The 25,812-nt window shown below is 34.7% G+C and overlaps 1 protein-coding gene, 1 long non-coding RNA gene and 1 other non-coding gene across 3 annotated transcripts in view; 1 reads left to right on the forward strand and 2 right to left on the reverse strand.

The window, feature by feature from the left end:
• Positions 1-16,332, reverse strand: part of LOC126054100 (uncharacterized) — a 219,134-nt gene extending 202,802 nt beyond the window's left edge. Inside the window, exons 1-2 of the long non-coding RNA XR_010277613.1 lie at positions 15,845-16,332; positions 11,898-11,976 (exon numbers count right to left, since the gene is read on the reverse strand). This is a non-coding gene — a long non-coding RNA (uncharacterized LOC126054100). The remainder of the gene's footprint in view (positions 1-11,897; positions 11,977-15,844) is intronic.
• Positions 304-2,712, reverse strand: LOC135118448 (uncharacterized). Its single transcript, XM_064040584.1, has 3 exons — positions 2,278-2,712; positions 1,854-2,109; positions 304-1,508 (listed from the first exon to the last, which is right to left on the reverse strand). Exons 1-3 carry the CDS (start codon positions 2,467-2,469, stop codon positions 418-420), a joined length of 1,539 nt encoding a protein of 512 aa, XP_063896654.1. The 5' UTR covers positions 2,470-2,712; the 3' UTR covers positions 304-417.
• Positions 16,333-22,825: 6,493 nt separating the features above from the next.
• On the forward strand, positions 22,826-22,909 carry Trnal-uaa (transfer RNA leucine (anticodon UAA)). The gene has a single exon. It is a non-coding gene; the product is annotated as a tRNA-Leu (tRNA).
• The last annotated feature ends 2,903 nt before the right edge of the window (positions 22,910-25,812 follow it).

Raw genomic sequence — 25,812 nt, forward strand, 5'->3', positions numbered from 1 at the left:
GGTGTTATCACTCTTAATGGTTATAATCATAGGTTACTTAACTAAAGAATCCTGCAAATTTATTAACCCACAGGCAATAGTTATAATGTCATCCAGAACTTTAACAAGACTGTAATTTACACATGCATGTGGTTTCAATATGCAAAATTCTCTTAAGCGACGAATCACTCTCTCCACATGTATTCTTAAACTGGCAATTTGTTTAGTTTCCCTCACCTCAGTTTTTGAGAGTTTAGCCCCTGTTAGAACACTAGGAGGTCGCATTAATTTTACACCATGTTTCAATAAATATGTTTCAACATGCTTAACCTTTTCACCGCCACGCCATATCGGTATTCCTATGCCCTGTACGCCAAGCCCGAAAATCTTTATCTTAATATCTACTAAAAAATACATAAAAGTAATGATTTAATAGGTTTATTTTGTATTTTTCTGCGACCTGTTTTTTGTCGAGTATAGCCGTCGTTGGCGCACAGGGCACGCTTGCTCATGTCGGCTATAGCCGACATTGGCGTTCAAAAGGTTAAACCCTCTATCAGCCATTACACACATGCCTGGTTCCAAACATTTAAAAAAATCACATGTTTCCACTAGACATGTGTCTGTTACTCTTCCTCCATACCCAGGTGATATGTAATTCACCAGACCATTTGGGGTGCATGACACAAGATATTTGATAGTGTTTGCTTTTTTATATTCCGACCAGGAGAGAGATTGATTTAAAGCTTTTGATGGCTTTTGTATTTCTATCTCTAAACAGTCGATGATACAACTTACTCGATTATATTTATGCCTAAATGCCATTGGTAAATTATTTTTTATTTTAAATTTATCTAATTTTACCAAGAAAGGACGCATTACACTAGCCAACAAAGGAATATTTTTAAAAAATATCTTACTAGCATAACCTGGTGTTAGGGAAAAATCATCTGCAAGCTCTTTGAATGAGTTATTTAGCCTAATCTTTTTCAAACACATGAGTAAATGAACTGGAGGAATGTTTGTATTTTTTTCAATTAAATCTATTAAATAATAACAGTCTTTAGGTACACCAATATAAAGACGGGGATTTCTGTTAATTTTAAGTATTGTGCATTGCAGCATTTGAGTTGACTCTTTTTGTTTATCATCTTGTTTCAACTCACTGCAATCTGAACATGATTTTGTTTGAACAGATATAGTTGGTGATGATTCTCCATGAGTAATGGAGGGTGTGTACGAAATATCACTATCAGAGCGGTTTTCAGAGACAAACATTTTTCTTGAACATTTATTTATGTTTGATGTGCTTGCAGTTGGTTTGATTAGAAAAGAGTATCTTGTTATCTTAAATGGCGATGTAGAGACAGATTGGCGATCCGGTTTCAATGGCGATGTCATCTGGTTTACAAAATTAACTTGAGTTTGAACGGCTTTGCTCCTGAATTTGTGTGTGATGTAAACTTGGATGGATTTATTTGCAGACTTATTTTTCTCTTGTGTAATACTTTCTGTATTTCCATGCACAGCTGAAAAGCAAACACATAAATTAATATTTATTGTAACTTATAATTATAACCCCATAATTAAAACTCAAAGAAATTATTTGATTTTAAAGGTGTTCCATAATGAGATACACATATATAATGAGATATTAGTACACACATTTAGTACCTCACACATAAAGTATTAGTACCCATATTGTTTATTATAATTAAAAATTAGGTACTACTATTAACATGCGATACAATCTACATAAACAGAATATAAACTTTAATGATTTACATTTTATACAGGTTTTTTACTTCTAGTTCTTTTAGTTGTTGTTATGCTTATACATTACAAAGAACCATACATTCAAAATTGATTGGTACCTGAACTTGATGATGTCTCTCCAAACTCTATAGCTTTATTTACAATACTTTTATCTTCCAGATCTTTTATAGAATCTTGAATTAATTCCTGTCTTTGCTTTTTTACAGTATATGGTCGTTCGGTCATATCAGATGCTCGTTTTCTTCTATCTGCTTGGCATTCAAATTTAGTGGGTATACACCCTGGTTTCATTCGAATTTTCGACACAGAACCCATTATGTGATATTCCATATAATTATCCATATCATGTGGCAACTGGAAAATGAATAAAGTAATCAATAATCAATCGTGAATATAAAGTCGATAAACAAGCTCTATACATTTCGAGGTTAGATTTACTACCGAATACCTTGTAATTAATGTTTAGTTTGTAAAACAATGTCGCAGAATATTATGAATATAAGGAATAACGTTAAAACTTACGTCAAAATGATCTTCGCAGAAATAAATAGATGTATCAAGACGAACAGCTTTAGGATCTCGCCGTGCAAGAGTTAGCCACTTATATCGCATCGTTTTATCGTTTGGCACGTAAATAAACACTTTGTTAGGGGTTTTTATTGACGTATTAGTGCACTGCGGGACCGCACACCACTTATATCCTTTAGAATTCATATTAAAATAATATTTAATATGTTTTATTTGTTACTCAACTCTAATGTTTACAAGTTTGCTAAGGATTGACGTCACAGCAAATGTCAACGTCGGTGACTGCGTTTTGGCGCGAATAAATTAACATTTCATTAAAATTTAATTTTTTTCAATAATTATTTAATAAATTACAGAAATATTATATTTTTTAGAAATAGTAGATAGTTAAGAATATTTTAAAACACATTTTCAAAAATTGTCGTCTTGCCCATTACAGTAGACGGGAAATACCTAATATGCACTGTTTTTTTTTGTCATTGCTATGTCGTAGTATTTCAGAAGTAATCCAATTTTATGAATGAAAATTATGAATGATCGTTGCGTATGGCTAGATGACATTAAAAAAAAATTACGTACCAATTTTTTTGTTGATTTGGGTCGAGAATCATTGACATAATTACGTCCTCTAATATGGCACGAATGCAAATCAACAGCTTGTATAACTGAGTATGTAAATGATTGATAAATTATTATTGGTTGTATGTCTTCGATTTTATGAAAGTAGTAATATTTAATTGTTAAAGTTTTATTTTATGTTCTTTTTTTGTATTATTTGTATGCTGTTTTTTTATTTTTAAGTTTCTTTCGCAAGGAATTTACCTATGTACTTTTATGTAATTGACTCTTGAAGTCGTGTAAATGAAATTCAATCAAATAACAATGTTTTGATCGGTCATGGTAATCTATAACTTTTATGGCTGTACCCAATATTTTATCCATCAGTTGTTTGACTAACTACAGATAGGAATGTGGCATTACTTGTATGTGGCTAATGTCCAAATTCTATCTCCAGTAACTAAATCAATGGAAAGATAGAATACTGGGAACGGTCGTTAGTCTGCAATCTCTTTACAACTGTTGCGCTCCTGGTAATGTTTTGGCTCCCTTCGCAAGTTATGGCTTAAGAGAACAAGTGGTGACATCTATCGAATTCATGAGGCTACTCATATTTATTTGCACATTATCCCTCAAAATAAAATAAAATAAATAAAAGTAAAATAAAACTAAAACCACTGTAGTTATTAATTTAAGTTGGCCCTCGTCTTTCAGGAATTAATTATTTTCAGCAGTATTTACTGCTGCAGTATGCTGTAGGTACCTAAAACGAAAAGAATATGGGTTTATGGAGAATGCCTTAGTTTACTTGATGTGAACGACCATCGCAGAAAATAAATTTCCTCTCTCTTCTGCATTTCAGGACAGCCTGCTTAAATTAACTATGTAGAGTTTAATACCTTTGTCAAATGGCTAACTACCCTAATTTAATTACATCCATTTCTTCTATAACCAGTCAAAGACTGCTCCTTTGTATAAAAGTCGTCGGACAAGTTTATACACCAGACAAAAAGTGACTACATTCATCATCTCTCTTGTATTAATTACAAGGAGAGACTGCCTATATCTGACTTTCTCAACCCAGTTACATAGGCATCCTGACACTCCTTTGTTAGATTGATGTCAGACTTACTGGCATCTGACTTCCCGAAACGACTTGCAAAGGATGTTAAATGACAGTCGAGACCTACAGTTTAACGTGCCATCTGAAACACAGTCATTAGTGTCGAACCCACACACTGATCCTCGAGAGGTTGGTTCTTTACCCATTAGGCCACCATGTCCTTGTGAGTTCTTGATTATTTTATTAGGATAACTTGTTTGTTTTATTAGGACTCAAGATTACAGGCCAAATTAAAGTTACTTAAGAACCTAATTTTGATTTTAGTTATCACTAGTTACTACTGCTATCAAGTCAGACACACACAGTTTCAGATACCTTATAATTTTGATAGTCTGTCTGTCCGATACAAAGCTGGAAATTACGAGGGGAAAGATATCTGATTTACACGAGACTCGATAGATGGCCCTCCTCGATTTAAATTCGCGCTATGGTTTCGTTCACAGGAAAGAGTTAGGGTGCCCAGTGCGTCATCAGTCGGTACTGTATGTAACTAGATTAAGTTAGATTTAAGGTAGGAACGATCTATTTTAATTCAGTCTTAAAAACCTTATAAATAAGAGGTTAAACCAATTTTTGAATAGTCCTGTAAAAGGGACTTATAAATGCTATAAAAAATCAAAAAAGCACAGTGCCAATGGGGGCAATTGCATGTTAATTGGCTACTAAAGGCCAGTGTCACCTGAGGTTCGAGAAAAAATTATTTGCTCTGGTTTTAGCAAGCTTCGTGATATAAATTATTTATTTATTATTTATTTATAACTTTATATACTGCGTAAAATTATCGCAGTGATGGATTATTTGACGATTAATTTTAAGCTTTATAATTACAAAAAATAAAAGTAACGTAGGTAACAGTAACTCGAATTAGGATGAATTTTTGTATTTCATTCTTTGGGTAACACGTAATCGTCGGGATTAACGAATGCTTTTTACAAACACGAGAATGTTTTGTCGGAGTATAAGTTGTTTTAGATTCCTGCAAATTGCCTGAAGCTGCCTTTTCAGAACAGTTACATCTTTTGAAAAAATGCGCCCTTCCGTTTTTCCGAACAAAACGGAACCGCACAGTACTGTGTCACGATATAAATTATAATAAAATAATGAAATTCAAGATTCAAAACTTTGTTTCGCCGCCGATGTGACATCTATGTTATTGAATGGTGGCGCCAACTGGTGAGTAAAAAACGTCCAATAGTCCTCAATCCTAAAATGAACACACCTTTTCGTCTATGAATTCCTAGTAGCTGGTACCACCGCTAGTGCGCTTCAGAGAAGGTCACGTGGCATTGAAAGACAGCAAAGTGAAGACATCTTTCGTCTATGAACTCCTAGTAGCTGGTACCACCGCTAGTGCGCTTCAGAGTTGGTCACGTGGGATTGAAAGATAGCAAAGTGGACATCTTTGTGTCTATGAGCTCCTAGTCGATGGCACCACCGCTAGTGCACTTCATGATAGGTCACGTAGCATTGACAGCGAAGTGTAAATACTTCACGAGGCTTGATTAGGTATATTTTTTTTTCTAGAGAATTTGCATGATCTTAGAGCACTGCATATACAATATGCAGCACACAATATACATATGTACATATATGCATATAAATTACTTAGTGTAAATACTTCAAGAGGCTTGATTAGGTATATATTTTTTTTATACAGAATTTGCATGATCTTAGAGCACTGCATATACAATATGCAGCACACAATATACATATGTACATATATGCATATAAATTACTTTGACACAAGTACAAGACATGAATGATTACTAAAGTTATTAATTAAATCCTGCAACGCGTATTTTTATTAGTCCTATTAAAAAAAAAAACATTTTTCACGATTTTCAATGTAAAAAAATAACATTGAAAACATACTTTAGTAAAAATCTTGTGTAAAAATTAGTATAACTTTGAATTTGTTAAACTTCCAATTAATGTCATTAACTGAACATAAATTGGGTTTCTTTATATATAATTTCCTACACAGCCGATCAACATCAACATACCTATACGTAGGTGCATTTTATCGAAGCACCAGGATAGCAGAACACACAAGGATGTTAATTCGGTTTCTATTTGACAGATAAAAAAGAGGGAAATTTAAATTTACTTCAATCATCAGATGCAGAATAAAATCAAAATAATTTAAGTACCAGTTCCTGGTTCAAAACAATATCAACTGAGTATGTCGATGTAAAGTAAGTAAGTTATTAAAGTATAAGTACTAAGTAATTGACGCATAAAAACAGATTTGTCAATTTAAATGAATATCAAGATTATATTTTCATGCCTAGTCAGGAGATATCAAAAAGAATATGCACAATTAATAATGATTTTTCTATTTAAAGGTTGCAAAAATAAAATATACAATAAAAGAATTATTATTAAAAAAACAAAATACCCGACTGCACACTAAAAAAAGAGTAAAACAAGCCCCACAATAATATTTAATTTATAAATATTGATGGAAAGCATCGCAGGCGGGGACCAACAGAGGCTTATTTATAATCATTTCGGTTGTGCACCATTTAGCAGAATTTTCGTTGGTGGCGGTCAAGGTGGTCCCCGCCTGCGATGCTTTCCATCAATATTTATAAATTAAATATTATTGTGGGGCTTGTTTTACTCTTTTAGTGTGCAGTCGGGTATTTTGTTTTTAATAATAATTCTTTTATTTATAACTTTTAGCTGTTTTATTTAACGAAAATGTTGTAGATGTAGAAGACTATGTATATGTAAGTACCATTTTAAATTATTTCGACGACATTTGGCTTTAGATTACGAGTGATGTTACTCCGCAACATAAATTTACCGCCAATCTGGACTGTTGGTAGTGAAGAAGAAAAATTAGGTGAGTCATTACTGCTGAAGACCGTCAACGACGTGTGCCCTTATGCGTGTGCCCGCATTCGGGCTGTATACTCGAGCATATCCCCCTCCGCACCGCGCCGCGCGCCGCATGCCAGGCCACGCCCTATCTTTTTGCTTGCTAACGCATGAGTTGCTTTGCGTTGACGCAGAATTAACATGTTCCCGTGGGAATTTTGAGAAAAAACGTATCCTATATTAATTATTACTCCCGTGATTGAAATGAATCTAATGATACCGCATACATATTTTTTTAAAGGGAAATTTAGAAAAAATATCCCGTGGGACTTTTAGGATAAAATGTATCCTATGACACTCCCGTAATCAAGACAAATCTAACGATACCTCATACATCAAAATCCATCAAGCCGTTTAGGCTACAGGAGGTCACAAAGGAACAGACATACATACATACATACATACTTACATACACTCGAAAAACATTACCCTCCTTCTTTGGCAGTCGGGTAATTATATAATCACTTACATAGATATGCAATCATCAAAGTCGTGTTAGTTACACTACTTATATATTTTATCTCAAGAATGGCTGAACCTTTAACAAAAAAAGAAAACAAAGAAAGTTAAAGAATTGAATCAAAGCCACATTGTATTGATTTGTGCAAATCTGTTCAAAAGGTTATTTGCAGACGATTTCTCAAGTGCCTAATGAAGTTGTGAATAGTGAATTGTGTAATTTATTTTGTTGGTCCTATGAGATCAAAAAGCTTTGCTTAAGGTAATGGAAAAGGTTTGGACTATATTATTGCGGATCACAACATCTGATCAATCCGTTTGGGATTGGAGATTTTGACATTAGCTTTATATCAATTTGATGTCAAAATTCAATCGACAAACAATGACTGGATCGGTTATTTCAATCCATAGTTAGTTAATTTTTTATGGCCGTTCCGAACATTCTACTCATCTGTTATCCAGCTTACTAGAGATAAAATTCTATCTCTAGTAACCAAATCCACAGAAAGATAGAATATTGGGAACGGCAGTAAATCACCAAACTCTTCACAACTGTTGCACTCCTGGTAATATTTTGGCTCCCCTCGCGGGTTAAGGTTCAGAGGTGACAGTAGTGACATCTAGACTTTATTTCTGAAACTGAAACCATTTGTCCTTGTCATTCAAAAATTAATCGTTTTCTTGAGTTTTTAGAAGTATTTACTATATGTTGTGATCTTAAAAATATAATAACACTGGCTTCAGCCCGCGACTTTGTCCGCGTTGATTCGGAGTACAGGGATTTCCATTGAAATAGTATTGTAAAATTTTTTTTTTTTTTTCAGTGAATGATCGAAGCGTGCGTGTCATAGCAGACAAATAACACGCAAGTTTATTGTTGGATTACATTTCTCCTGAAAATAATTTGTTAGTTTTGCTAGGACTCAAAATTTCAGGCCATGCTAAAGTTACTTAAGTAGGTACCTACTTTTGATTATAGTTATCACTAGTTACTACTGCTATCAAATCAGAGATAAGGTTTCAGCTTACTTTGGGAGGCTGTCCTTAACTTAGGTATAAATGTACTAATGGCGTCCAGACCGATTGGCAGCCATGGCGTCTGTTTTCTCTAAAGAGATCAGCCAGCTGCGCACGCCATAATTAATAATTATAATGTTGCATTTGCGCAGACATAGGTGTACTTTGTTTCCATGACTCTCTTCGACTGATAAGACGGCAATCCGACACGATCAGAGAGAAGTAAAGCGCAGGACCGACATGCACGAGCTCTCCTATGTACGGATGTTTCTTAAAATCCACAATTTGATTTGGGACCAACCCGGGTACCCGGGTGGACACGGTGAAGCAACGGTGGTATGCTGTGCCTGTGAATATCACCGTGCTCTAACGACAGCGACCTCATGTGCCATGATCCTATACGACAGAGAATAGTATGATCTCCTTCTGCTTCAGATACGTTAGCCCAGGAGGTAGCAGAGCATTTGAGAGAGCAATCCTCTGATCCTAGCTTTTTTGTACAGTCGTGTAATTAAGTTTGAAAAAACTCATTGCTATTAAATAATGAGAATACTTTATTTAAGGAAACTGGTCCATGGTACACATAACACAACTCTCACGTGTTTGGGCTTATTTTATTCCCATTAACAAGATTTGTACACTAAGATGGGTTACAAAATACCATTGCGGGCTCAATGTTATGAGGGAGGTGAAATTATAGCTCCTTAGCGGTTTGAAACATCTACATTTTGTTTGAGTTTCCACATATGAGTTTAGACCTCTAAAACAAATTGTAACGTGCCACGGAGTAGCTAGCAAGTGCGACAGATTTGAATGGTTATTAAAGTTGCGCGCTCTTATTTTGGACGACACAATTTTCTACAATGCCAAAGGCGCTGTAAAATTTGCAGACGGGGGCCGCAACGGCAGCGTTGTGGTGAAGGTGAAGCTTTAGGTGAAGCCTAGACGAACATTTTAACCGTGCAATATTACGAGTTTATTTACCGTATAGACTTAATGTATTGAAAACGAGTTACATTTTGTGTATGGTGCAACCATAATATTTGGTCAGCAGGTTATGAGTGTCATTAATAAAAAAAACCTATATGCTAAAAGTGACTATAAAAGATTGAATACAACCCTAAAATCAATTCCCATAGCAGCTGCACACATAGGTAGCCGTTAACCCTCACACACTCCGGAAGGGTGTTATAGTACTTGCGTTAGTTCGCCGTCTGGCCGCAGTTGCAGCCCAAAATTTAAAGGACTAAGGGCGCTGCAGTCGCTTTATGTCCTGAAAGGGCCGATACAGATTGCGTATTTGGTTTGTACTAGTACCTGGCACATTAGCTCAGCTGGATGGATAGAGCATCGCGTCCATGGTCTAGACGCGAAGGTCGTGGGTTCAAGTCCCTCATGTGCTGCCAACCTTTTGATGTTTTATTTTTAGGTTTTTGGAAATTTATCTTATGTGTCGTGACTGAGCGTGACATTTCTTTTTATGAAAATAAACAAGACGTGTATCCTCAAACTTAATCGTGGCACTAAATTAGAATTTTTAATTCGGATTTTTCAAAAAAAAAACCTATAAAATATAGGCGCTTGGTACTAGCCTATGTCCACGATTTGTTAACGATAGGAGCAATAAAAAGATATAACAATGTGAAGCAATAGTAGTTCCCCAAAAAGTTAGTTGAACCTATTTATTAATAATTTTTCAAACTATAAATATCTGCACTTAAGCTTGCAATGTTTTTAAGCTACAATATAAAGTGGTGCAAACTACAGTTGATGCCAAGGCCGGCAAAAAACAGCTGACCTGATTCAAATCTTTTCCCTTTTTCCCGCCGTCCATTTCTTTGAAGACTACTTTAGAACATCTATCTGAACTATTTATAAAACTTTACAAACTACTTCAGCGAATAAGTTTTCCGAAACGTGGCGCCATCTACCAATTTCACCCTTCATTTTTTGCAGTGCAAGGGTTGCACTAGTTGTAGACTTGCATTGAATTTTGAAAAGATGACAGCTCCGGTCCATATGGTCCGTTTGCAATCCATATAATATTTATTTTTATTAACTAGCTAAATTGTTGTACCACTCAAATCCTTAATTATATTCAATTTTAGTAACTCCCGTGTCCCATGAGTTCGTAAAAGGCAGCTTGTATTAAAACATAGAACTACGAAGCGTTAATTAGTTTCAACTTCATAAGTACTGTAAGTATAATATTTAATACTTTAAGCTTACTACTATAAGTCTAGTAGCATTAGCATAGATTTAGCATTTTCAACTGAATAAAAACAGCTCATACGAGTGCGCCTCGTTTCCACGTGCTAATTCCGCATAACCTTAAGACTTTTTACGCATGCGTGAACAAATTCCACACAGCTGCGTGGTTAGAATACTAGGCGCTCAGAATGAAGTTCAAAATACGTCACGTCACCATTCAATTTAGAAAAGAAAGAAAAGAATTGTGAATATTTGGGAGCTCTACGTCCACAAATAGGTTGCTTTTGTGAAGAATATTTTACCTACCTGGGTGGTCTCATAAAAAGACGTGAGCCTAAATAAAGTAATAGGAAAGCGTGACTCAATCACGCATGAGGGAAAATACAAAGCAAAGGCGTTAATAAAATTAAAGTAGTATTATTTCCTATTCAAAGTTTTCATATGATGACATAATCTGCCCGTAGAGATTAAAACTAACTCTCGTTAACAAATTGGATCAAAGGATTTGTCCACAAGACGACTACGAGTGCTTGTTATACTTAAGTTTCTCTCTTTGAGGTCTTAGTGCTCGTGGCTAACTGTGGCTAACTGTGGCGTAACAAAGTGAATAGAATTTATACGGAAACAGCAGAATGGGATTAAATTATAACAGAGGTAGTCTGTACATGACGCTAATTATGATAGGACATTATTTTCAAAATATTTACATATGTATTGAACATTTCTGATTATTAATCTAACTAATACAAAGAACAGAAATCATAAAACAGTAGGTATTTTTATACATTGATATAAAAATACTGTTCAATAATTTCTCATATGCCTAATTTCTGTACATGTATTACGATCTCATCTTTTCAGTTACATATCTGCAGTATTGCGTAACCTTTTGTCTTAGTAGCTATCTAAGCGTGTTTACGTTACCCTCCTCCTTCAACGGTTTAAGCGTGCCATGTGCTCGAAAGTCCTGAGTATTGATCCAACTAACTGTAGTAAAATTTGCAGTACTGGGCTGCCATAAAATATAAAGAGGTACAGTGTAGAGTACGTTTGCACCTATTCAAGGGCGTGACCATGCTCTTGCTTCAATCCTCACTATCTTTATAAATACGAAAGTAACTCTGTCTATCCAGCTTTGACGCAAATACTATATATCGCTTTGGTACACATGTCATGTCTATTATTATGGGTAGTATTCATGTCTATGATTGCCTAGGGCTCTCATTGATTAGTAATATTAGTGTTCTTTGAAAATGGAAACCAAATGAATTGAAAACTAGGCAGAACATGAACTAAAAATTGTCAATTTAGTGGTGTAGGTAATTGACTTTCTGTATTTATACTTAATAAGTTTAAACAATACCTCTGCTTTTGCGTAGTAGTCGGGAGAATTCAGTCTCGTGGCCATGTTTGCATGTTGATCAGGTAAGACCGATTTTGACCTGAAGAACATAAGTATAAAAGTATAAAATTTACAAGTTTTACGGATAAATACTTTTTATTTTCGCATTGCTTTTAAGCTCAGCAGTATATTTTTTTCCTATATTATTTAATCTTGACTTCTAGATCGTCCGATGAGGTGAAGAATGTAAGTACGTAATAATATCACTTTCACTAATAAAATTAATTTAATCAGTTCAGCTGTTGGCAACCAATTAAAATGACTTTGTAAATCATTTAGGTCTACATTAAATGTTTACTTTCCTAAATAAGTACTTTGAACATTTCGATTTTCCAAACGAAATATACAACATGTAACTTAATTAACGCACATCCTGAAATTAGTTTGTTCAGAATCGTTTACTGAATCGATTTATATCATTTTTAATATAGGTAATTTTTTATCCCAAAAATAATTAAAACTACGGAAATTATTGTCATATTAACCCTGTACAGTCAAAACAAATTCAAATAGACTGTAACTCAAAGTAATAAGACTTCGTGTATTGTCGGCTTTTTCCGTAGTTTCGTTATGTTGTGTCGAGTCGAGCGGCGCGCGGCGCGATATTTGCGTGCGTAGTAGTATGACCAAAAAGTTCTCCAAGAATTGGTATAACTAATTTAGTAAATAACAATGCATATACATGTTAAATTAAAAATTCAGTGTGTGTATTATGATTATAACATAATATTCTAATTAGGGTGTTTGAGGGTGTGCGTTAATTACGTTACATGTTGTATATCGAAATAGGTGCGCAATACTTTGTAGTCCAGTCTCATAGTACATGGACTCCTGAGACCCTTTGGAAGGTAAACACATTAACCTCAGCTCTTTGATACATCTTTAATGGAATGTCTCGGTGACACACATCCGGCTATGTTTACTTTGTAAATGTGTCCAGGGATACCTGTCCTTTGTAGGGATTGCAAGGAAGCTAAAACTGTTTTGTGTGAGACCTAGCAACTAAGTAAGTAAAGATGGTTTGTTTATATTTTTAGTTCGATAGTTAATATCGCCTTAAAACTGAATAGCTCCTGGCAGCAATTTAGAAGATGTTATTATCCATCAATACTAGTTTAATCAGTGCAGTGAAGTAAATATGTGATTGCGGAGAATTTTAGTAGTCGTCGATATTAATTTAATAGCTCGTCGATTATGTAAACATCAAGACATAATGTCCCTCAACCACATAACTGTTCGACGCAGATGGCGTTGCATGTACCAACGATAACTACACAGTACACACACTGAGAAAACTTACATACCTATTTTCACGCACACAAAAATATTTTATAGTGTGGTAGTGTATCAACTAGAATGTTTGTTATACCCCGATATTAACAATTCAACAATAATTTAGACGAAAGAGGGAAAGGGATGGAAAATAGTTGACGCTAAAGTTTACAGTTGTTGCTATAGCAACACATAAATTAAACATGTATATCTAGCCATATCAACCAGCTAAAATTATTTATAACATCAGGATAGCATAAATCCAAGGAGGTCTATTCACAACTATGTACATGAACGAAAAGAGATAAAATAGTTGACTTTAAAGTTTATAGTTGTTGCTATAGCAACACGTAAATTAAACACTATGTATATCTAGCCATATCAACAAACTAAAATTATTTATATCATCAGGATTGCATAAAATACTAGGAGGTCTATTCACAACTACATGACCGGAACGAGATATATATGTATATAAAATAGTTGACGCTAAAGTTTACAGATGTTGCTATAGCAACACATAAATTAAACATTATGTAGGTATATCTAGCCATGTCAACAAACTAAAATTATTTATATCATCAGGATTGCATAAAATACTAGGAGGTCTATTCACAACTACATGACCGGAAAGAGATATATATAAAATAGTTGACTCTAAAGTTTATAGTTGTTGCTATGGCAACACGTAAATTAAACAATGTATATCTAGCCATATGAACAAACTAAAATTGTTTATAACATCAGGATAGTATAAATCCTAGGAGGTCTGTTCACAACTATGTACATAACGGAAAGAGATAAAATAGTTGACCCTAAAGTTTATAGTTGTTGCTATAGCAACACGTAAATTTAACATTATCTAGCCATATCAACAAACTAAAATCATTTATAACATCAGGATAGCATATATCCTAGGAGGTCTGATCACAACTATGTACATGAACGAAAAGAGATATAAAATAGTTGACTCTAAAGTTTAAAATGTTGCTATAGCAACACATGAATTAAACATTGTATCCAGCCGCAATAATAAAATACAAATATTTATATCATCAGGATAGCATAAGTACTAGGATGTCTATTCACAACTACAGGAACGAAAAAGGGGGCGGGGCGTAACCTTTCACTCCTACACTTGCAAAATTTATGTGAGCACATCGTTTGCTCTACAGCTGATTCAATCAGTTCGATGACCTCGTCGAAAAGGTAACTGTTGGGATTTGTTGATATTAGTTAATGCAAGCTATCATTTTACAATTACAGTTTGTATCGCTCTTATTTCTTGAACTGGATTTTTTTGTTAACCTGATCTCTATTTTGATGACTCTATTGCGTCATTTTTCCGCGTTTCAAGAAAAAAGTAAAATCCTTGTTATTTTAAAAAATATGACCTTTTAGTCATGTGACGAGATAAGAAGAAAAAAAAGTTTCTCAATATTTTAGGAAATTATCCCCATATACCTAGTAGTTTATGTATGATAAGAAATTAGAGTGTTTATTTACAATTTTATTCTGATTTATTTGGTTATTTACACACCGTATTGCCGACGTATTTAATTTAAACATAATGTGATCTATCGGAGATGACGATGCTTGTGACCATGCCTCTGTTTGCACAATAGACTGTGGAACTAATACCATCTACCTATAATAAATCTATATTCCTAGAATCCACAGTCAATGCTACTGCGCGGATGGAAATGGAGAATGACCTTGGCCAGAAACAAGGTCATGTCTGACCTGTGATGCAATAGATACCGGATTATGTCTGTCTGGATTACGCCTTGCAATTTGAAATCCGCATAGCGATTTAAGGAAGGTTCATATCTGACTGAAAATGCGTCGCGTAATATCGGTCGCGTCATTCACTCATTCATATCTAACCGATGATTCGTTAATGCGTTTATTACGATACGCTTGACGCATTTTCCGTCAGATATGAATCTTCCCTTAGGAAACTTACCTACACAGATGATCGCCTTAAATGTATGAAAAACACCACCATGAGGTTAATAAATACAAATGAAACGAATGTGGCCAAGCTTTTATAAGTTTTTATTATATGTTACATTGTTACATAAATGAACATAGCTGTTAGTTACAAAAGTAGGTATCTATTATGTAAGTATAGATAGCAGGTTATTTTAGTTGCTTGAATACCATAAAGCACAAAAAACTTCGCTATTAGCTGTCGATTTAACTGATGAACTGATGGTCCCGGGTTCGATTCCCGGTACGGTCAACATTCGTGGCTGTGGTCTGAGTGTTATTATATGTACTTATTTAGGTTGAGTACACATGTGGAAAATATAAATAGTTAAATCAGTTGTGTTAGTACCCATAACACAAGCTAATAAATAGCTTATCATGTTAACCGGGCGTTTGTGAAGATACCGCGATATTTATTTATATTCATATGGTATGCAAACAACGCTTAAAAAACATTCAAAATGTGAGTGCAGTATAATTCGCTTAAGCATAGATATGTTAGGCAGGTACTTATAAATTAAGGTTATAATAAAAATCATTGCAAAGATTATTGTCCTTTATTCTCCCATGGAAGACACACGAAAACATGTATTTACAACAATCGCTCAAGCATGTTACAATAGCAGTACTTATCTACTATTTACCTTTACTTCACGAATATAAACAGGCATCATCATGCTCTTTACAGTTTGAACGTAAAATGCCTGTGCACCACTGCATAATTTACATTTACCAATGCTAAAACACAGCGAAACGTCACATTTACACGTAAAAACCACTACGATTGCGTTCTTATCTAAATCATCTTCAACACATTACATTCTACGTTACAAAAATAGTAATCAGAACTTATTCGAAAATCACGAAAAATGGACGTGCAATTACTTGAGCAACACTAGTGTGACTGACGGCTACCAAACACTTGCGATGACTCGTGTGCACTCTTTCTCTCTCTCTCTTTCACTAACTGGATACTTCTTTTTCAGTCTTCACAAATGAGAGGGGGTTTTCATAGTCCAATCAATTAGCTGCGTAGACTTTGCAGTAAAGCTATTTTGCACTGTAGAATAAGTTTTGAACTATACGGCAGGAACTCCAATCTTGAATTTGGATTTTCCAACAAAAAACGATTAAAACCGCATGACGGATACTTTACAATCAATATGCAATTAGTTTCTATTATTATGGACGCTTCTTTGTGTTGAAGTTCATTTCCTGCTTTCAACTCTCCTATTTAATTTCGGTCCTTTTCATTTGTTTCAAAACTATATCAGTTTGGTAACCGGCACGACGTTCAACGACACGAAATGATATCGATCCGTTTACCACGCCAAAACGGAGTCCCGTTCAATATCTTACGCCCATTATACCAGCCTCACAGAAATGAGAAGGAGATATTTTTTATTTAGTTTGAACGTTGAATTTACGTTCAGTCAGTGGTACGTAAGAGTTCTTGGAAAATATTTTGTTGGAAACTATATTTTGTCTAACTATATGACAAAGGTAATATAGTTAGACACCACAATCTGACGACGCGACGTTGTTTAAGATATGAGAGTACTCGAATCACCACGGTTTCAAAAACGTTACAATTTCACGACGGAATCTAAGTTACCGTCTGAATTCTTATAGGGGATAGAAACTAATGATTGTGATGAAACAGTATTGGAGAAGCTTTTTAAATGAAGGAAAACAAAATAAAATTTTACCTAAATAGGAAAGATACTCTCATAAAAAACTTGTCATCAACAACGAGTGTGATTGTTAGTGATGACTCGATGTATACTTACCTACTTCTATCGTCTCTACCGTCGTAAGTGATTTTTTTTGGCACCTAAGCTATACCAGTAAGTACATGGGGATCAGAAAAAAGTATATTTAGCTATGGAAATGATATAATTATGAATATAATACCTGATGGAAAAAATGCAATTGACACGCTTTTATTAGGCGACCTGTAGTAATGGAAGTAACTATGTAATGGAATCTACATAAGATAAAGAATTTAACCATTGTCCTAGGATCATGGAAATTGCCAACTGTATGTAGTTCTGTAGACAATGCATTAATATGGTAGGTACTGTCGAACTGATCTGATGATGGAGCCGGGCGATATGAACTGGAACTTCGTGATGGCACATCGTATGATAGCTGTATTTGGACTTTGTTTTTCTTTTTCATAATAACTATATTACAACATAATAAAGCTGTACAAAAACGTGTATTTTGCTGAAACAGAAATATAATAAAATCCTGTGGGTAAATACTTTAATAATTATATCTTTATGTCTTAAGAATCCCTGAGAATGCATGGCTTACTCGGTAGGTTTCTATGTACCAGGTTATCAGAATTAACAAAGAGGTGTCCCGCATCCAGACTACAGTATAGTGATGAACAGAAGTTTCGCATTCGACTAGTTTTGCACGAGTATGATGTCAGGTCTGGGGTAGTTTGGTTCATTGTTTTTTGTCTCGCTCATGTTCGTGCAATTGAACTGCTGGGTGAGCAGGACGTAACATTCAACCCCAGTTAAATAAACCCTGCACACATTGAGGGTTTAAGCGCGCTTTCTCTTGGTCACGCGAGGGTGCGTTGTTGAGGGAGCGGGACAATATTTGATTGCAAGCACACCCATATTTTCACAGTTCGCACACACTACCATGTTGCAAATGTCCCCACACATCTAAACATTTTCATTTTCTTATTATGGCCTTCAAGAAATTGAGTTTTACTTGAGAACTGAAATATTATAGAAAGGAAACCGTTTTGGTGTGACTTCTTAGAGATTCAAACAAGAATTTTATAGCTTACGTAATAAGTGTTTGTTATATAATATGACCCTGACTCTACAGTTATAAATCTGGTGGGAAAACATAATGTTATTATCAGTTAGCCCAGTCATTTTAAGTTTTAAGGAATTTTCGAATATTCCTAGTGAGTTTAATTTTGTTTATACCTTTATTACAGCGTTATTATGAAAATGTGGAAAATCTACATTGATGTCGTGCCAGCTACAAAAGTTACAAAGTTCAATTAAATGGTATGCATTAAAGTATTGAGTATTGAGTAAATGTCACGGAAACCAATCTTTCGCAAATCTCTAGTTACTGACGAAAGGAAAAGTTTTAAAAACTCTGAATGGATTCTAATGAACTTGACACTAAAACAGCCTTTATACCAGGATAATATACTTATACGCTGAAAGCACATAGTTATCACGAAACGTGGGCGAAACCTCGGGCGGAAGCTTGTTATTTATAAAAATAGAAAGTGTCCATAAAACTATGACCTGCATACTACCAATTCATGTCGTCCCAGTGCCGAACTCTATAAATAGCGGGATCTGTTACAATGCTATATGCATAATATCTATCGATGCTCTCCTCTCTAGCGAATGCATCTTCGAACGTCTGCAGTTCTGGTGCTTAACGCGAAAAATATTGATTGATCTGGAATCCACAGGTGACTTGAATATAGTAAACTTTATGTGCATGTATAGCAGAAAGAGGTGCACAGGATGAGAATCCGAGAAAAATTATTAAATAATAATGTAGGTAGCTGCCACACACAAGACAGAGAGACCATGAAACAGCCAAGAAATCCGCATTGTGCTCATAATAACATACGAGCGAAGGTTTAATAATCCTGAAAGAGACTGCTTATGTACCTATAAAAAATACTACCGTTATTTATTACGCTTTTTAGGGTTCCGTAGCCAAAATGGCAAAAACGGAACCCTTATAGTTTCGTCATGTCCGTCTGTCCGTCTGTCCGTCTGTCCGTCTGTCCGTCTGTCACAGCCGATTTACTCGGAAACTATAAGTACTACAGTGATGAAATTTGATGGGAATATGTGTTGTATGAACCGCTACAAAAATATGACACTAAATAGTAAAAAAAAGAATTGGGGGTGGGGCCCCCCATACATGTAACTGAGGGATGAAATTTTTTTTTTCGATTTACATACCCGTGTGGGGTATCAATGGAAAGGTCTTTTAAAATGATATAAAGTTTTCTAAAAAACATTTTTCTTAAAGTGAACGGTTTTTGAGATATCAGCTCTCAAAGTCGTAAAAAGTATGTCCCCCCCCCTCTATTTTTATAACTACGGGGTATAAAATTCTAAAAAAAATAGAGGTGATGCATGCTAATTAACTCTTTCAACGATTTTTGTTTTGATCAAAGTATCTCTTATAGTTTTTGAGATAGGTTGATTTAACTGTAATTTACGGAACCCTTCGTGCACGAGTCCGACTCGCACTTGGCCGGTTTTATAATATTAAGTTAAAGATTTTAGCTTTGCTCCCCAGCGCCAATCTCTTCGATATCTTTTCAGTCGACGGAGTTTAGGATTTTATTATTTTTTACTTGAATGGCAAGAAGTTGTTAGTCGTCCGCAGAAATATTGTTTAAGATAAAGATAAAGATAAAGATAAAGATAAAGATAAAGATAAAGATAAAGATAAAGATAAAGATAAAGATAAAGATAAAGATAAAGATAAAGATAAAGATAAAGATAAAGATAAAGATAAAGATAAAGATAAAGATAAAGATAAAGATAAAGATAAAGATAAAGATAAAGATAAAGATAAAGATAAAGATAAAGATAAAGATAAAGATAAAGATAAAGATAAAGATAAAGATAAAGATAAAGATAAAGATAAAGATAAAGATAAAGATAAAGATAAAGATAAAGATAAAGATAAAGATAAAGATAAAGATAAAGATAAAGATAAAGATAAAGATAAAGATAAAGATAAAGATAAAGATAAAGATAAAGATAAAGATAAAGATAAAGATAAAGATAAAGATAAAGATAAAGATAAAGATAAAGATAAAGATTTTTTATTTGTCCAAAACATGAGCTATGAAAATAGCTTTTATCGTCTATTTTTTTGGGTAATAAGGCACGTGAAAGTTTGAGTGCTGCAGAGCTGAAAGATTGGGAAAACAACGTATTTTCCAATACATAAACCAATCATTGAATTTACTTTGTTTATAATAAATGAATTTATAACCAAGTATCAATCACTTATAAATATCTGAATGATCCGTTTTATCACCTCTCAATAATAGAAGTACCTATGTAGTGTATCATCAATGAAAAATTGCAAATAGGTATACGTTATACATTTAAGAAATAATAAAATCAGAAAGAAACTGACATTGAACAAGATTCTTGGTGACACCCTGAAAAAGTTTAAATATAGGTTATTTCGTAACACAACAAATATGGCTATGTTTCTCCACGTGTCATCCCTTACTCCGAGGTAGTTATTACCTATGGGCTCCTAGTACTCAGTGTCGCGCTCCCGCTGACTTCGGGTTTTCACGCATGCGCCCTAGTCAGCAGACCACGTGTTTCAGCCCAATACCACGTGGACTAGCTAGAAATAAAAAATCGGTAAAAAAACTTTTAAGTTAAACGGTTTTATCTTATGTGTACTGAAAACTAGAAAATAAAAAAATAGTTACTTACCTGTCAACCTACGTAGGTGGTCCCGGTCATATTAGACTAAAATAAAAACGTGGGGCCCATTAACTATTGCTGTAGTACTTTCTTCTAGAGGTATAATAGGTGTGGATTGCATCGACTTACTATAATCGTAACTGGAGATTTTGACAATCAATAATCAGCCGTAGCGGCTTCACCAGCGAACGCCGAGCTCATGATCTACCAAAGTATAACGATATGCTTTGCCATAGGTAGGATTTCACAGGGGCCCACGTTTTATTTTAGTTTAATATGACCGGGACCACCTACGTAGGTTGACAGGTAAGTAACTATTTTTTATTTTCTAGTTTTCAGTACACATAAGATAAAACCGTTTAACTTAAAAGTTTTTACCGATTTTTATTTTCTAGTTTTAGTATTTAATGAAAATGCCTACCGAATATTCCTCATTCTATCTAATTCATTTAGTGCATCATTATTACACGGTCTCTTACCTGACAATTTATTACAATCTAATTCCTCAATACATAGCCCTTCCAGATACTTTTTTTGTAACAACCCCAAAAATCATCACATGACCTCTCCTGCTGTGGGTCAGCAGCGGTGAGGGAGTGCCAGACTCTTGACTATAAACCGTTTTGTTCCGTCGTAGGCCTTTTATGTACCAGGGCCGCGGTAACTCTTTCGAACAATCTCGCAGCCCAGGCAGGCCTTGGCCCTGTTGGGCCCCGCTGGAGTTACTGACAGTTTTCTACTTGTGAAGCCCTTTCATTTGATACCCATATTGGTGGGATTGATAAAAAATTGTTATCAGCCATTTGGTAGCGGCGGCCATCTTAGATTTCAATTTTGCATAGTAAATTGTATTCTACTTGTTGAGACCTTTCATTTGATACCCATGTTGATGGGATGGGAACCTAAGTTATCCGCCATTTTGTAGAGGCCGCCATCTTGGATTTTAATTTTATATAGTACATTGAATTCTACTGGTTGAGAACTTTCATTTGATACCCATATTGATGGGATTGATAAAACCTACGTTGTCCGCCATTTTGTAGCGGCCGCCATCTTGGATTTCAATTTTTTATAGTATATTGTATTCTGCTTGTTGAGCCCTTTCATTTGATACCCATATTGATGGGATTGATAAAATCTACGTTATCCGCCATTTTGTGCCGGCGGCCATATTGGATTTACAATGTTATTGATATTACTATATTGTATTGTCATCGGAATTAAAGGTGTATACAAAATTTCAGATTAATCGGTTGACAGGAAGAGGGTGAAATTTGAATTACTAAATTTGACCCAAGAATGAATAAATAATAAAACAAACGGGGTGAGCTAAATAAAACCGTTTAAAAAATTGTGCGCTACGCTACTAATATCTAAGGCTAAGGATACTTTGTGTATCTTAGCTAAACGTCCTTGGAGCTAGTGATATAATAAGGCACGCAAGTTATTCTAATATAGGAACCTTCACGCGTGCAAATAATTTGGTCCCGAGAGAAACAAAGCTTTGGATATGTCATTAAACTTTCGGCAGATCCCAGGCAAAGCCGCATTATGTCTGAGTAGGTATAAGTACTCCTATTGTTACCGTGCAAATATTTTTGTCATCACGGAGGATACTTATTCATACACCACTCACTGCAGGTTCTTTGTCTAATACTCTGATGGCTCAGTTAAGCTTTTGAGCGGCGTGTGACGACCGAACTCTTCTTAATCCTTGTATCCTAGTACTTTCGAGAAAATAACATCACAACTCCAATTTAAGCACTGAATCTTGTCGATCGCTTTCTCTTGGTAATTTAAATAACTTATTATCTAGTTTGATAATTGATTACACATAATTGACATGATGACATTAGTGTAAATTAATTTTAATAAAAATCGACGTGAATTATTATGAAGACTGATATTTTTTTTTTATATAGGCTGATGTGAGTATTATCGAAGAGAAAGCAAGAAAAAATTTAGTATTTTCAGTGTCCAATAAGATATTTCTTATTTCAAGTAATAGATTTATTTGTTTCAGTATTCACTTACTGACAAAGCTGTATATTTTACTTTAATAAATGCAGTTTTATACACGCATGCGTAGTATCGAATGTGAATGAAAATGGAGCAGTATACGAATGTGAAGGGTGTTTCGGAAAATCTAGATAAGTCAGGTTGGCCGAGTGGTCTAAGGCGCCAGATTTAAGCTCTGGTTCCCGAGAGGGAGCGTGGGTTCGAACCCCACACCTGACAGTTTTGTGAATCATCTGAGTGGAAACACATATGATTCAGAAATTTTAGTATTTTCTACAACATTTTTTTTTTACTCGGCCTGTATCCACCTATCTCCATCACGACACCCCATAATCAGAACAACTTCGTGCCGCACGCAAACATCATTATACTCGTATACTCATTAACAAAATAACTATAGAATTTCCCTAAGTGAAAACCAATGTTTCTAACAGCTGGCTAACAATATAATATATGGCTTTAAGTTAACATTCGCACGGATATACTTAATGTAGTACTGATTTTTTTGTGCAGTTGTTTATTTGTAAATTTTCAAGGAAAATAGTTTTTTTGTACTGATTGGCGGGTCATAAATCTCTTGATGCCCATCATGTCCTTGTGCCCACCATCTTGTAATACCATACCATGTTTCTAGCAAATAAAATTTCTGATTTCTGATTTCTGTCATTAAAAAGCCTTACGTTGCTATGGCAACGAATGCAAAACCAAAGTACGCATAAAATGCTAATGTGAAACCATAATGACACCTACTTTGCAATTAAACTGGAATTACTAATTCTGTTGTGTACAAAATGTTCTATTATGTCATTGCGCCATCTATCTGCACTTTTCATAACCCGTAGCAAGGACTGAAAATGCTGCTTGCACCCATTACAATATTTATTACATCGGTGTTGCATTGTCGGGTGTAACATTCCGACCATCACAAGTAGATGGCGCAGTTTAGTTAGTAGAGACTCGCTGAATCGCACCAGTCAACTCCACCAAAATGGCATGTCGGTACCAGGGAGGCATGACCAAAAGCTGGTACACATATGACTTGAATAGTCCTAAAAATACAGACGATCAGGGTGTCACACGAAGTATGGAAACAATCTAAACGACATTTTCAAAATTTCAATAAGACCTATTTTAGATTTTGAGGTCCAGACTCTTGAAAACTTTCATTCTTACGGCCCTTTCACACGGTAGTCCAGTTTTTTGCAGGATACCGTTTTTTGCAGGATCCCGTTTGATCACAAAAGATATTATATGCTAGTGTTCACACGAGCAAACCGTATGCAGGATCCTGCAAAATGCTGTTACCGTCGTAATATCTTTTGCGATCAAACGAGATCCTGCAAAAAACTGTATCCTGCAAAAAACTGGACTGCCGTGTGAAAGGGCCGTTACCAAATTTTTGAGCGGTTAAAAAAACTTTAGAAATAGGCCATCATTATTAACTACATTATTTACTTTAATTTATCAACTTGTTTTTCAAAATGTTCATTGTTCGTTTAAACCTACAGCCGTTTATGCAATAGCTCAGTGGAGCGTGTTGTTGAACCCGGGGACATAATCACTGAGCATCCGTGAAGCACTTTAATACGCTTCAAACTAATACCCCTTTGCGAATAAAAGGGCAATGCCCTAACATTTCGCATAAGACGGGTTGTTGTTTTACGTGTAGTTTAGTACTTAAAACATAGTAAAATTTACGATAACGGGCATTGGAAATACTTTATGTCATTCGTATTTTTCCTAGTTTTGAGATATTAGGTACATTATGGATGAATTACTATAATTCTTACATTAAAATATCAAAATAAACATTTAGGTAACTCTAATTATTAACAGCCAATTTCTTCATCAAAAGTAAAATCCAAAGTAAAAATCAAAGTAATGTCTAGTAAAAGTAACGGTCAAATTCACTTATTTCTATTAGTCTTGCTGTCACTTTAGCCTTGAAAAAACGAATTTGACCGTTACTTTTACTTTAGGCATTACTTTGACTTTAATGTTTGATGAAGAAACTGGCCGTAAGTGGATCGAATTGCTATCATGGTAATGAATTTTTATTTTTCAGTACGAACTAACGGTCGTTCCCAATATTCTATCTATCTGTTGAATTGCTTACTAGAGATAGAATTTTGACATTGGCCTTAAATGCCTATCAAACGGCCTTATGTGGTTATGAGAATTGTTTGATAGGTACGTGACGTCATTTTAGCCGGATAAAGTAACAGGGCGCAATCATTTCGAAGAGTTAGACAATATTGCGACATACTGAAACCCTCGCGCCATCGGGTTAGGGGAAACTCGTCCCTGGGCCGCGGCACATACATGGTATAATACTCGTAGGTACCTAACAGTTGGGAAAACTGGCCCGAACTTTTTAATTTCATGAAAAGAGGTAGTTGTGAAATTTTTCACAGCTTAAAAAAGGAGGCAAAAAGACTTGTATCTTTTTCATAATTTTCATCAAAAATATATTTTTTTCTATCAATTGGTTTACTTAAAATCTCTCTATCTAAAAAAATGGCCCTTCCACCCCATGGAACCAAACCATTGTTTTTTTTTCACACATTTTGTTTACACACTTTTTATGTTAAACTTATAGTTCAAAAGTTATCGTCATATTTGTGAAAAAAAAAGAAAAACTTATTTTTGCTCTCCTCAAAACCTGAGTTTTGTGCCTTACGCCATTTCATATTTCCGGTATCATAATATTATTTACTTTCAATGTCATCACATAGATGGCGTTTGCTCGGGTACTCAGTTCCCTGAATCGCGGCATTGGACGCCTGACAACCACAACGCTTGTACCAGGAGATCATGAACGTAGTGAAAGTCACAACGATATACAAATCAACATTTGCAAAAGAAAGCTAAGCTGCTTATTTTGACTAGAAAATAATATTTTAATGCTTTCTATATAATTGAGAACTGAGTCACACTTAGAACTCTATTACTTTTTATCATAATAGCATATTTGTTTAACCAGGTATTTTATTATATCGGGTGTGTCGTTCACAATCACATTAAATCATATCGCATATACTTTATGATATTCTATGGCGAATTGTAAAAAAATTACCTAATTCATTCAGTGGTTTAACCACAGAAGTCATTTTTCGTTTTTA

This window comes from Helicoverpa armigera, chromosome 1 (genome assembly GCF_030705265.1).
Source record: "Helicoverpa armigera isolate CAAS_96S chromosome 1, ASM3070526v1, whole genome shotgun sequence".
Lineage (NCBI taxonomy): Eukaryota > Metazoa > Arthropoda > Insecta > Lepidoptera > Noctuidae > Helicoverpa > Helicoverpa armigera.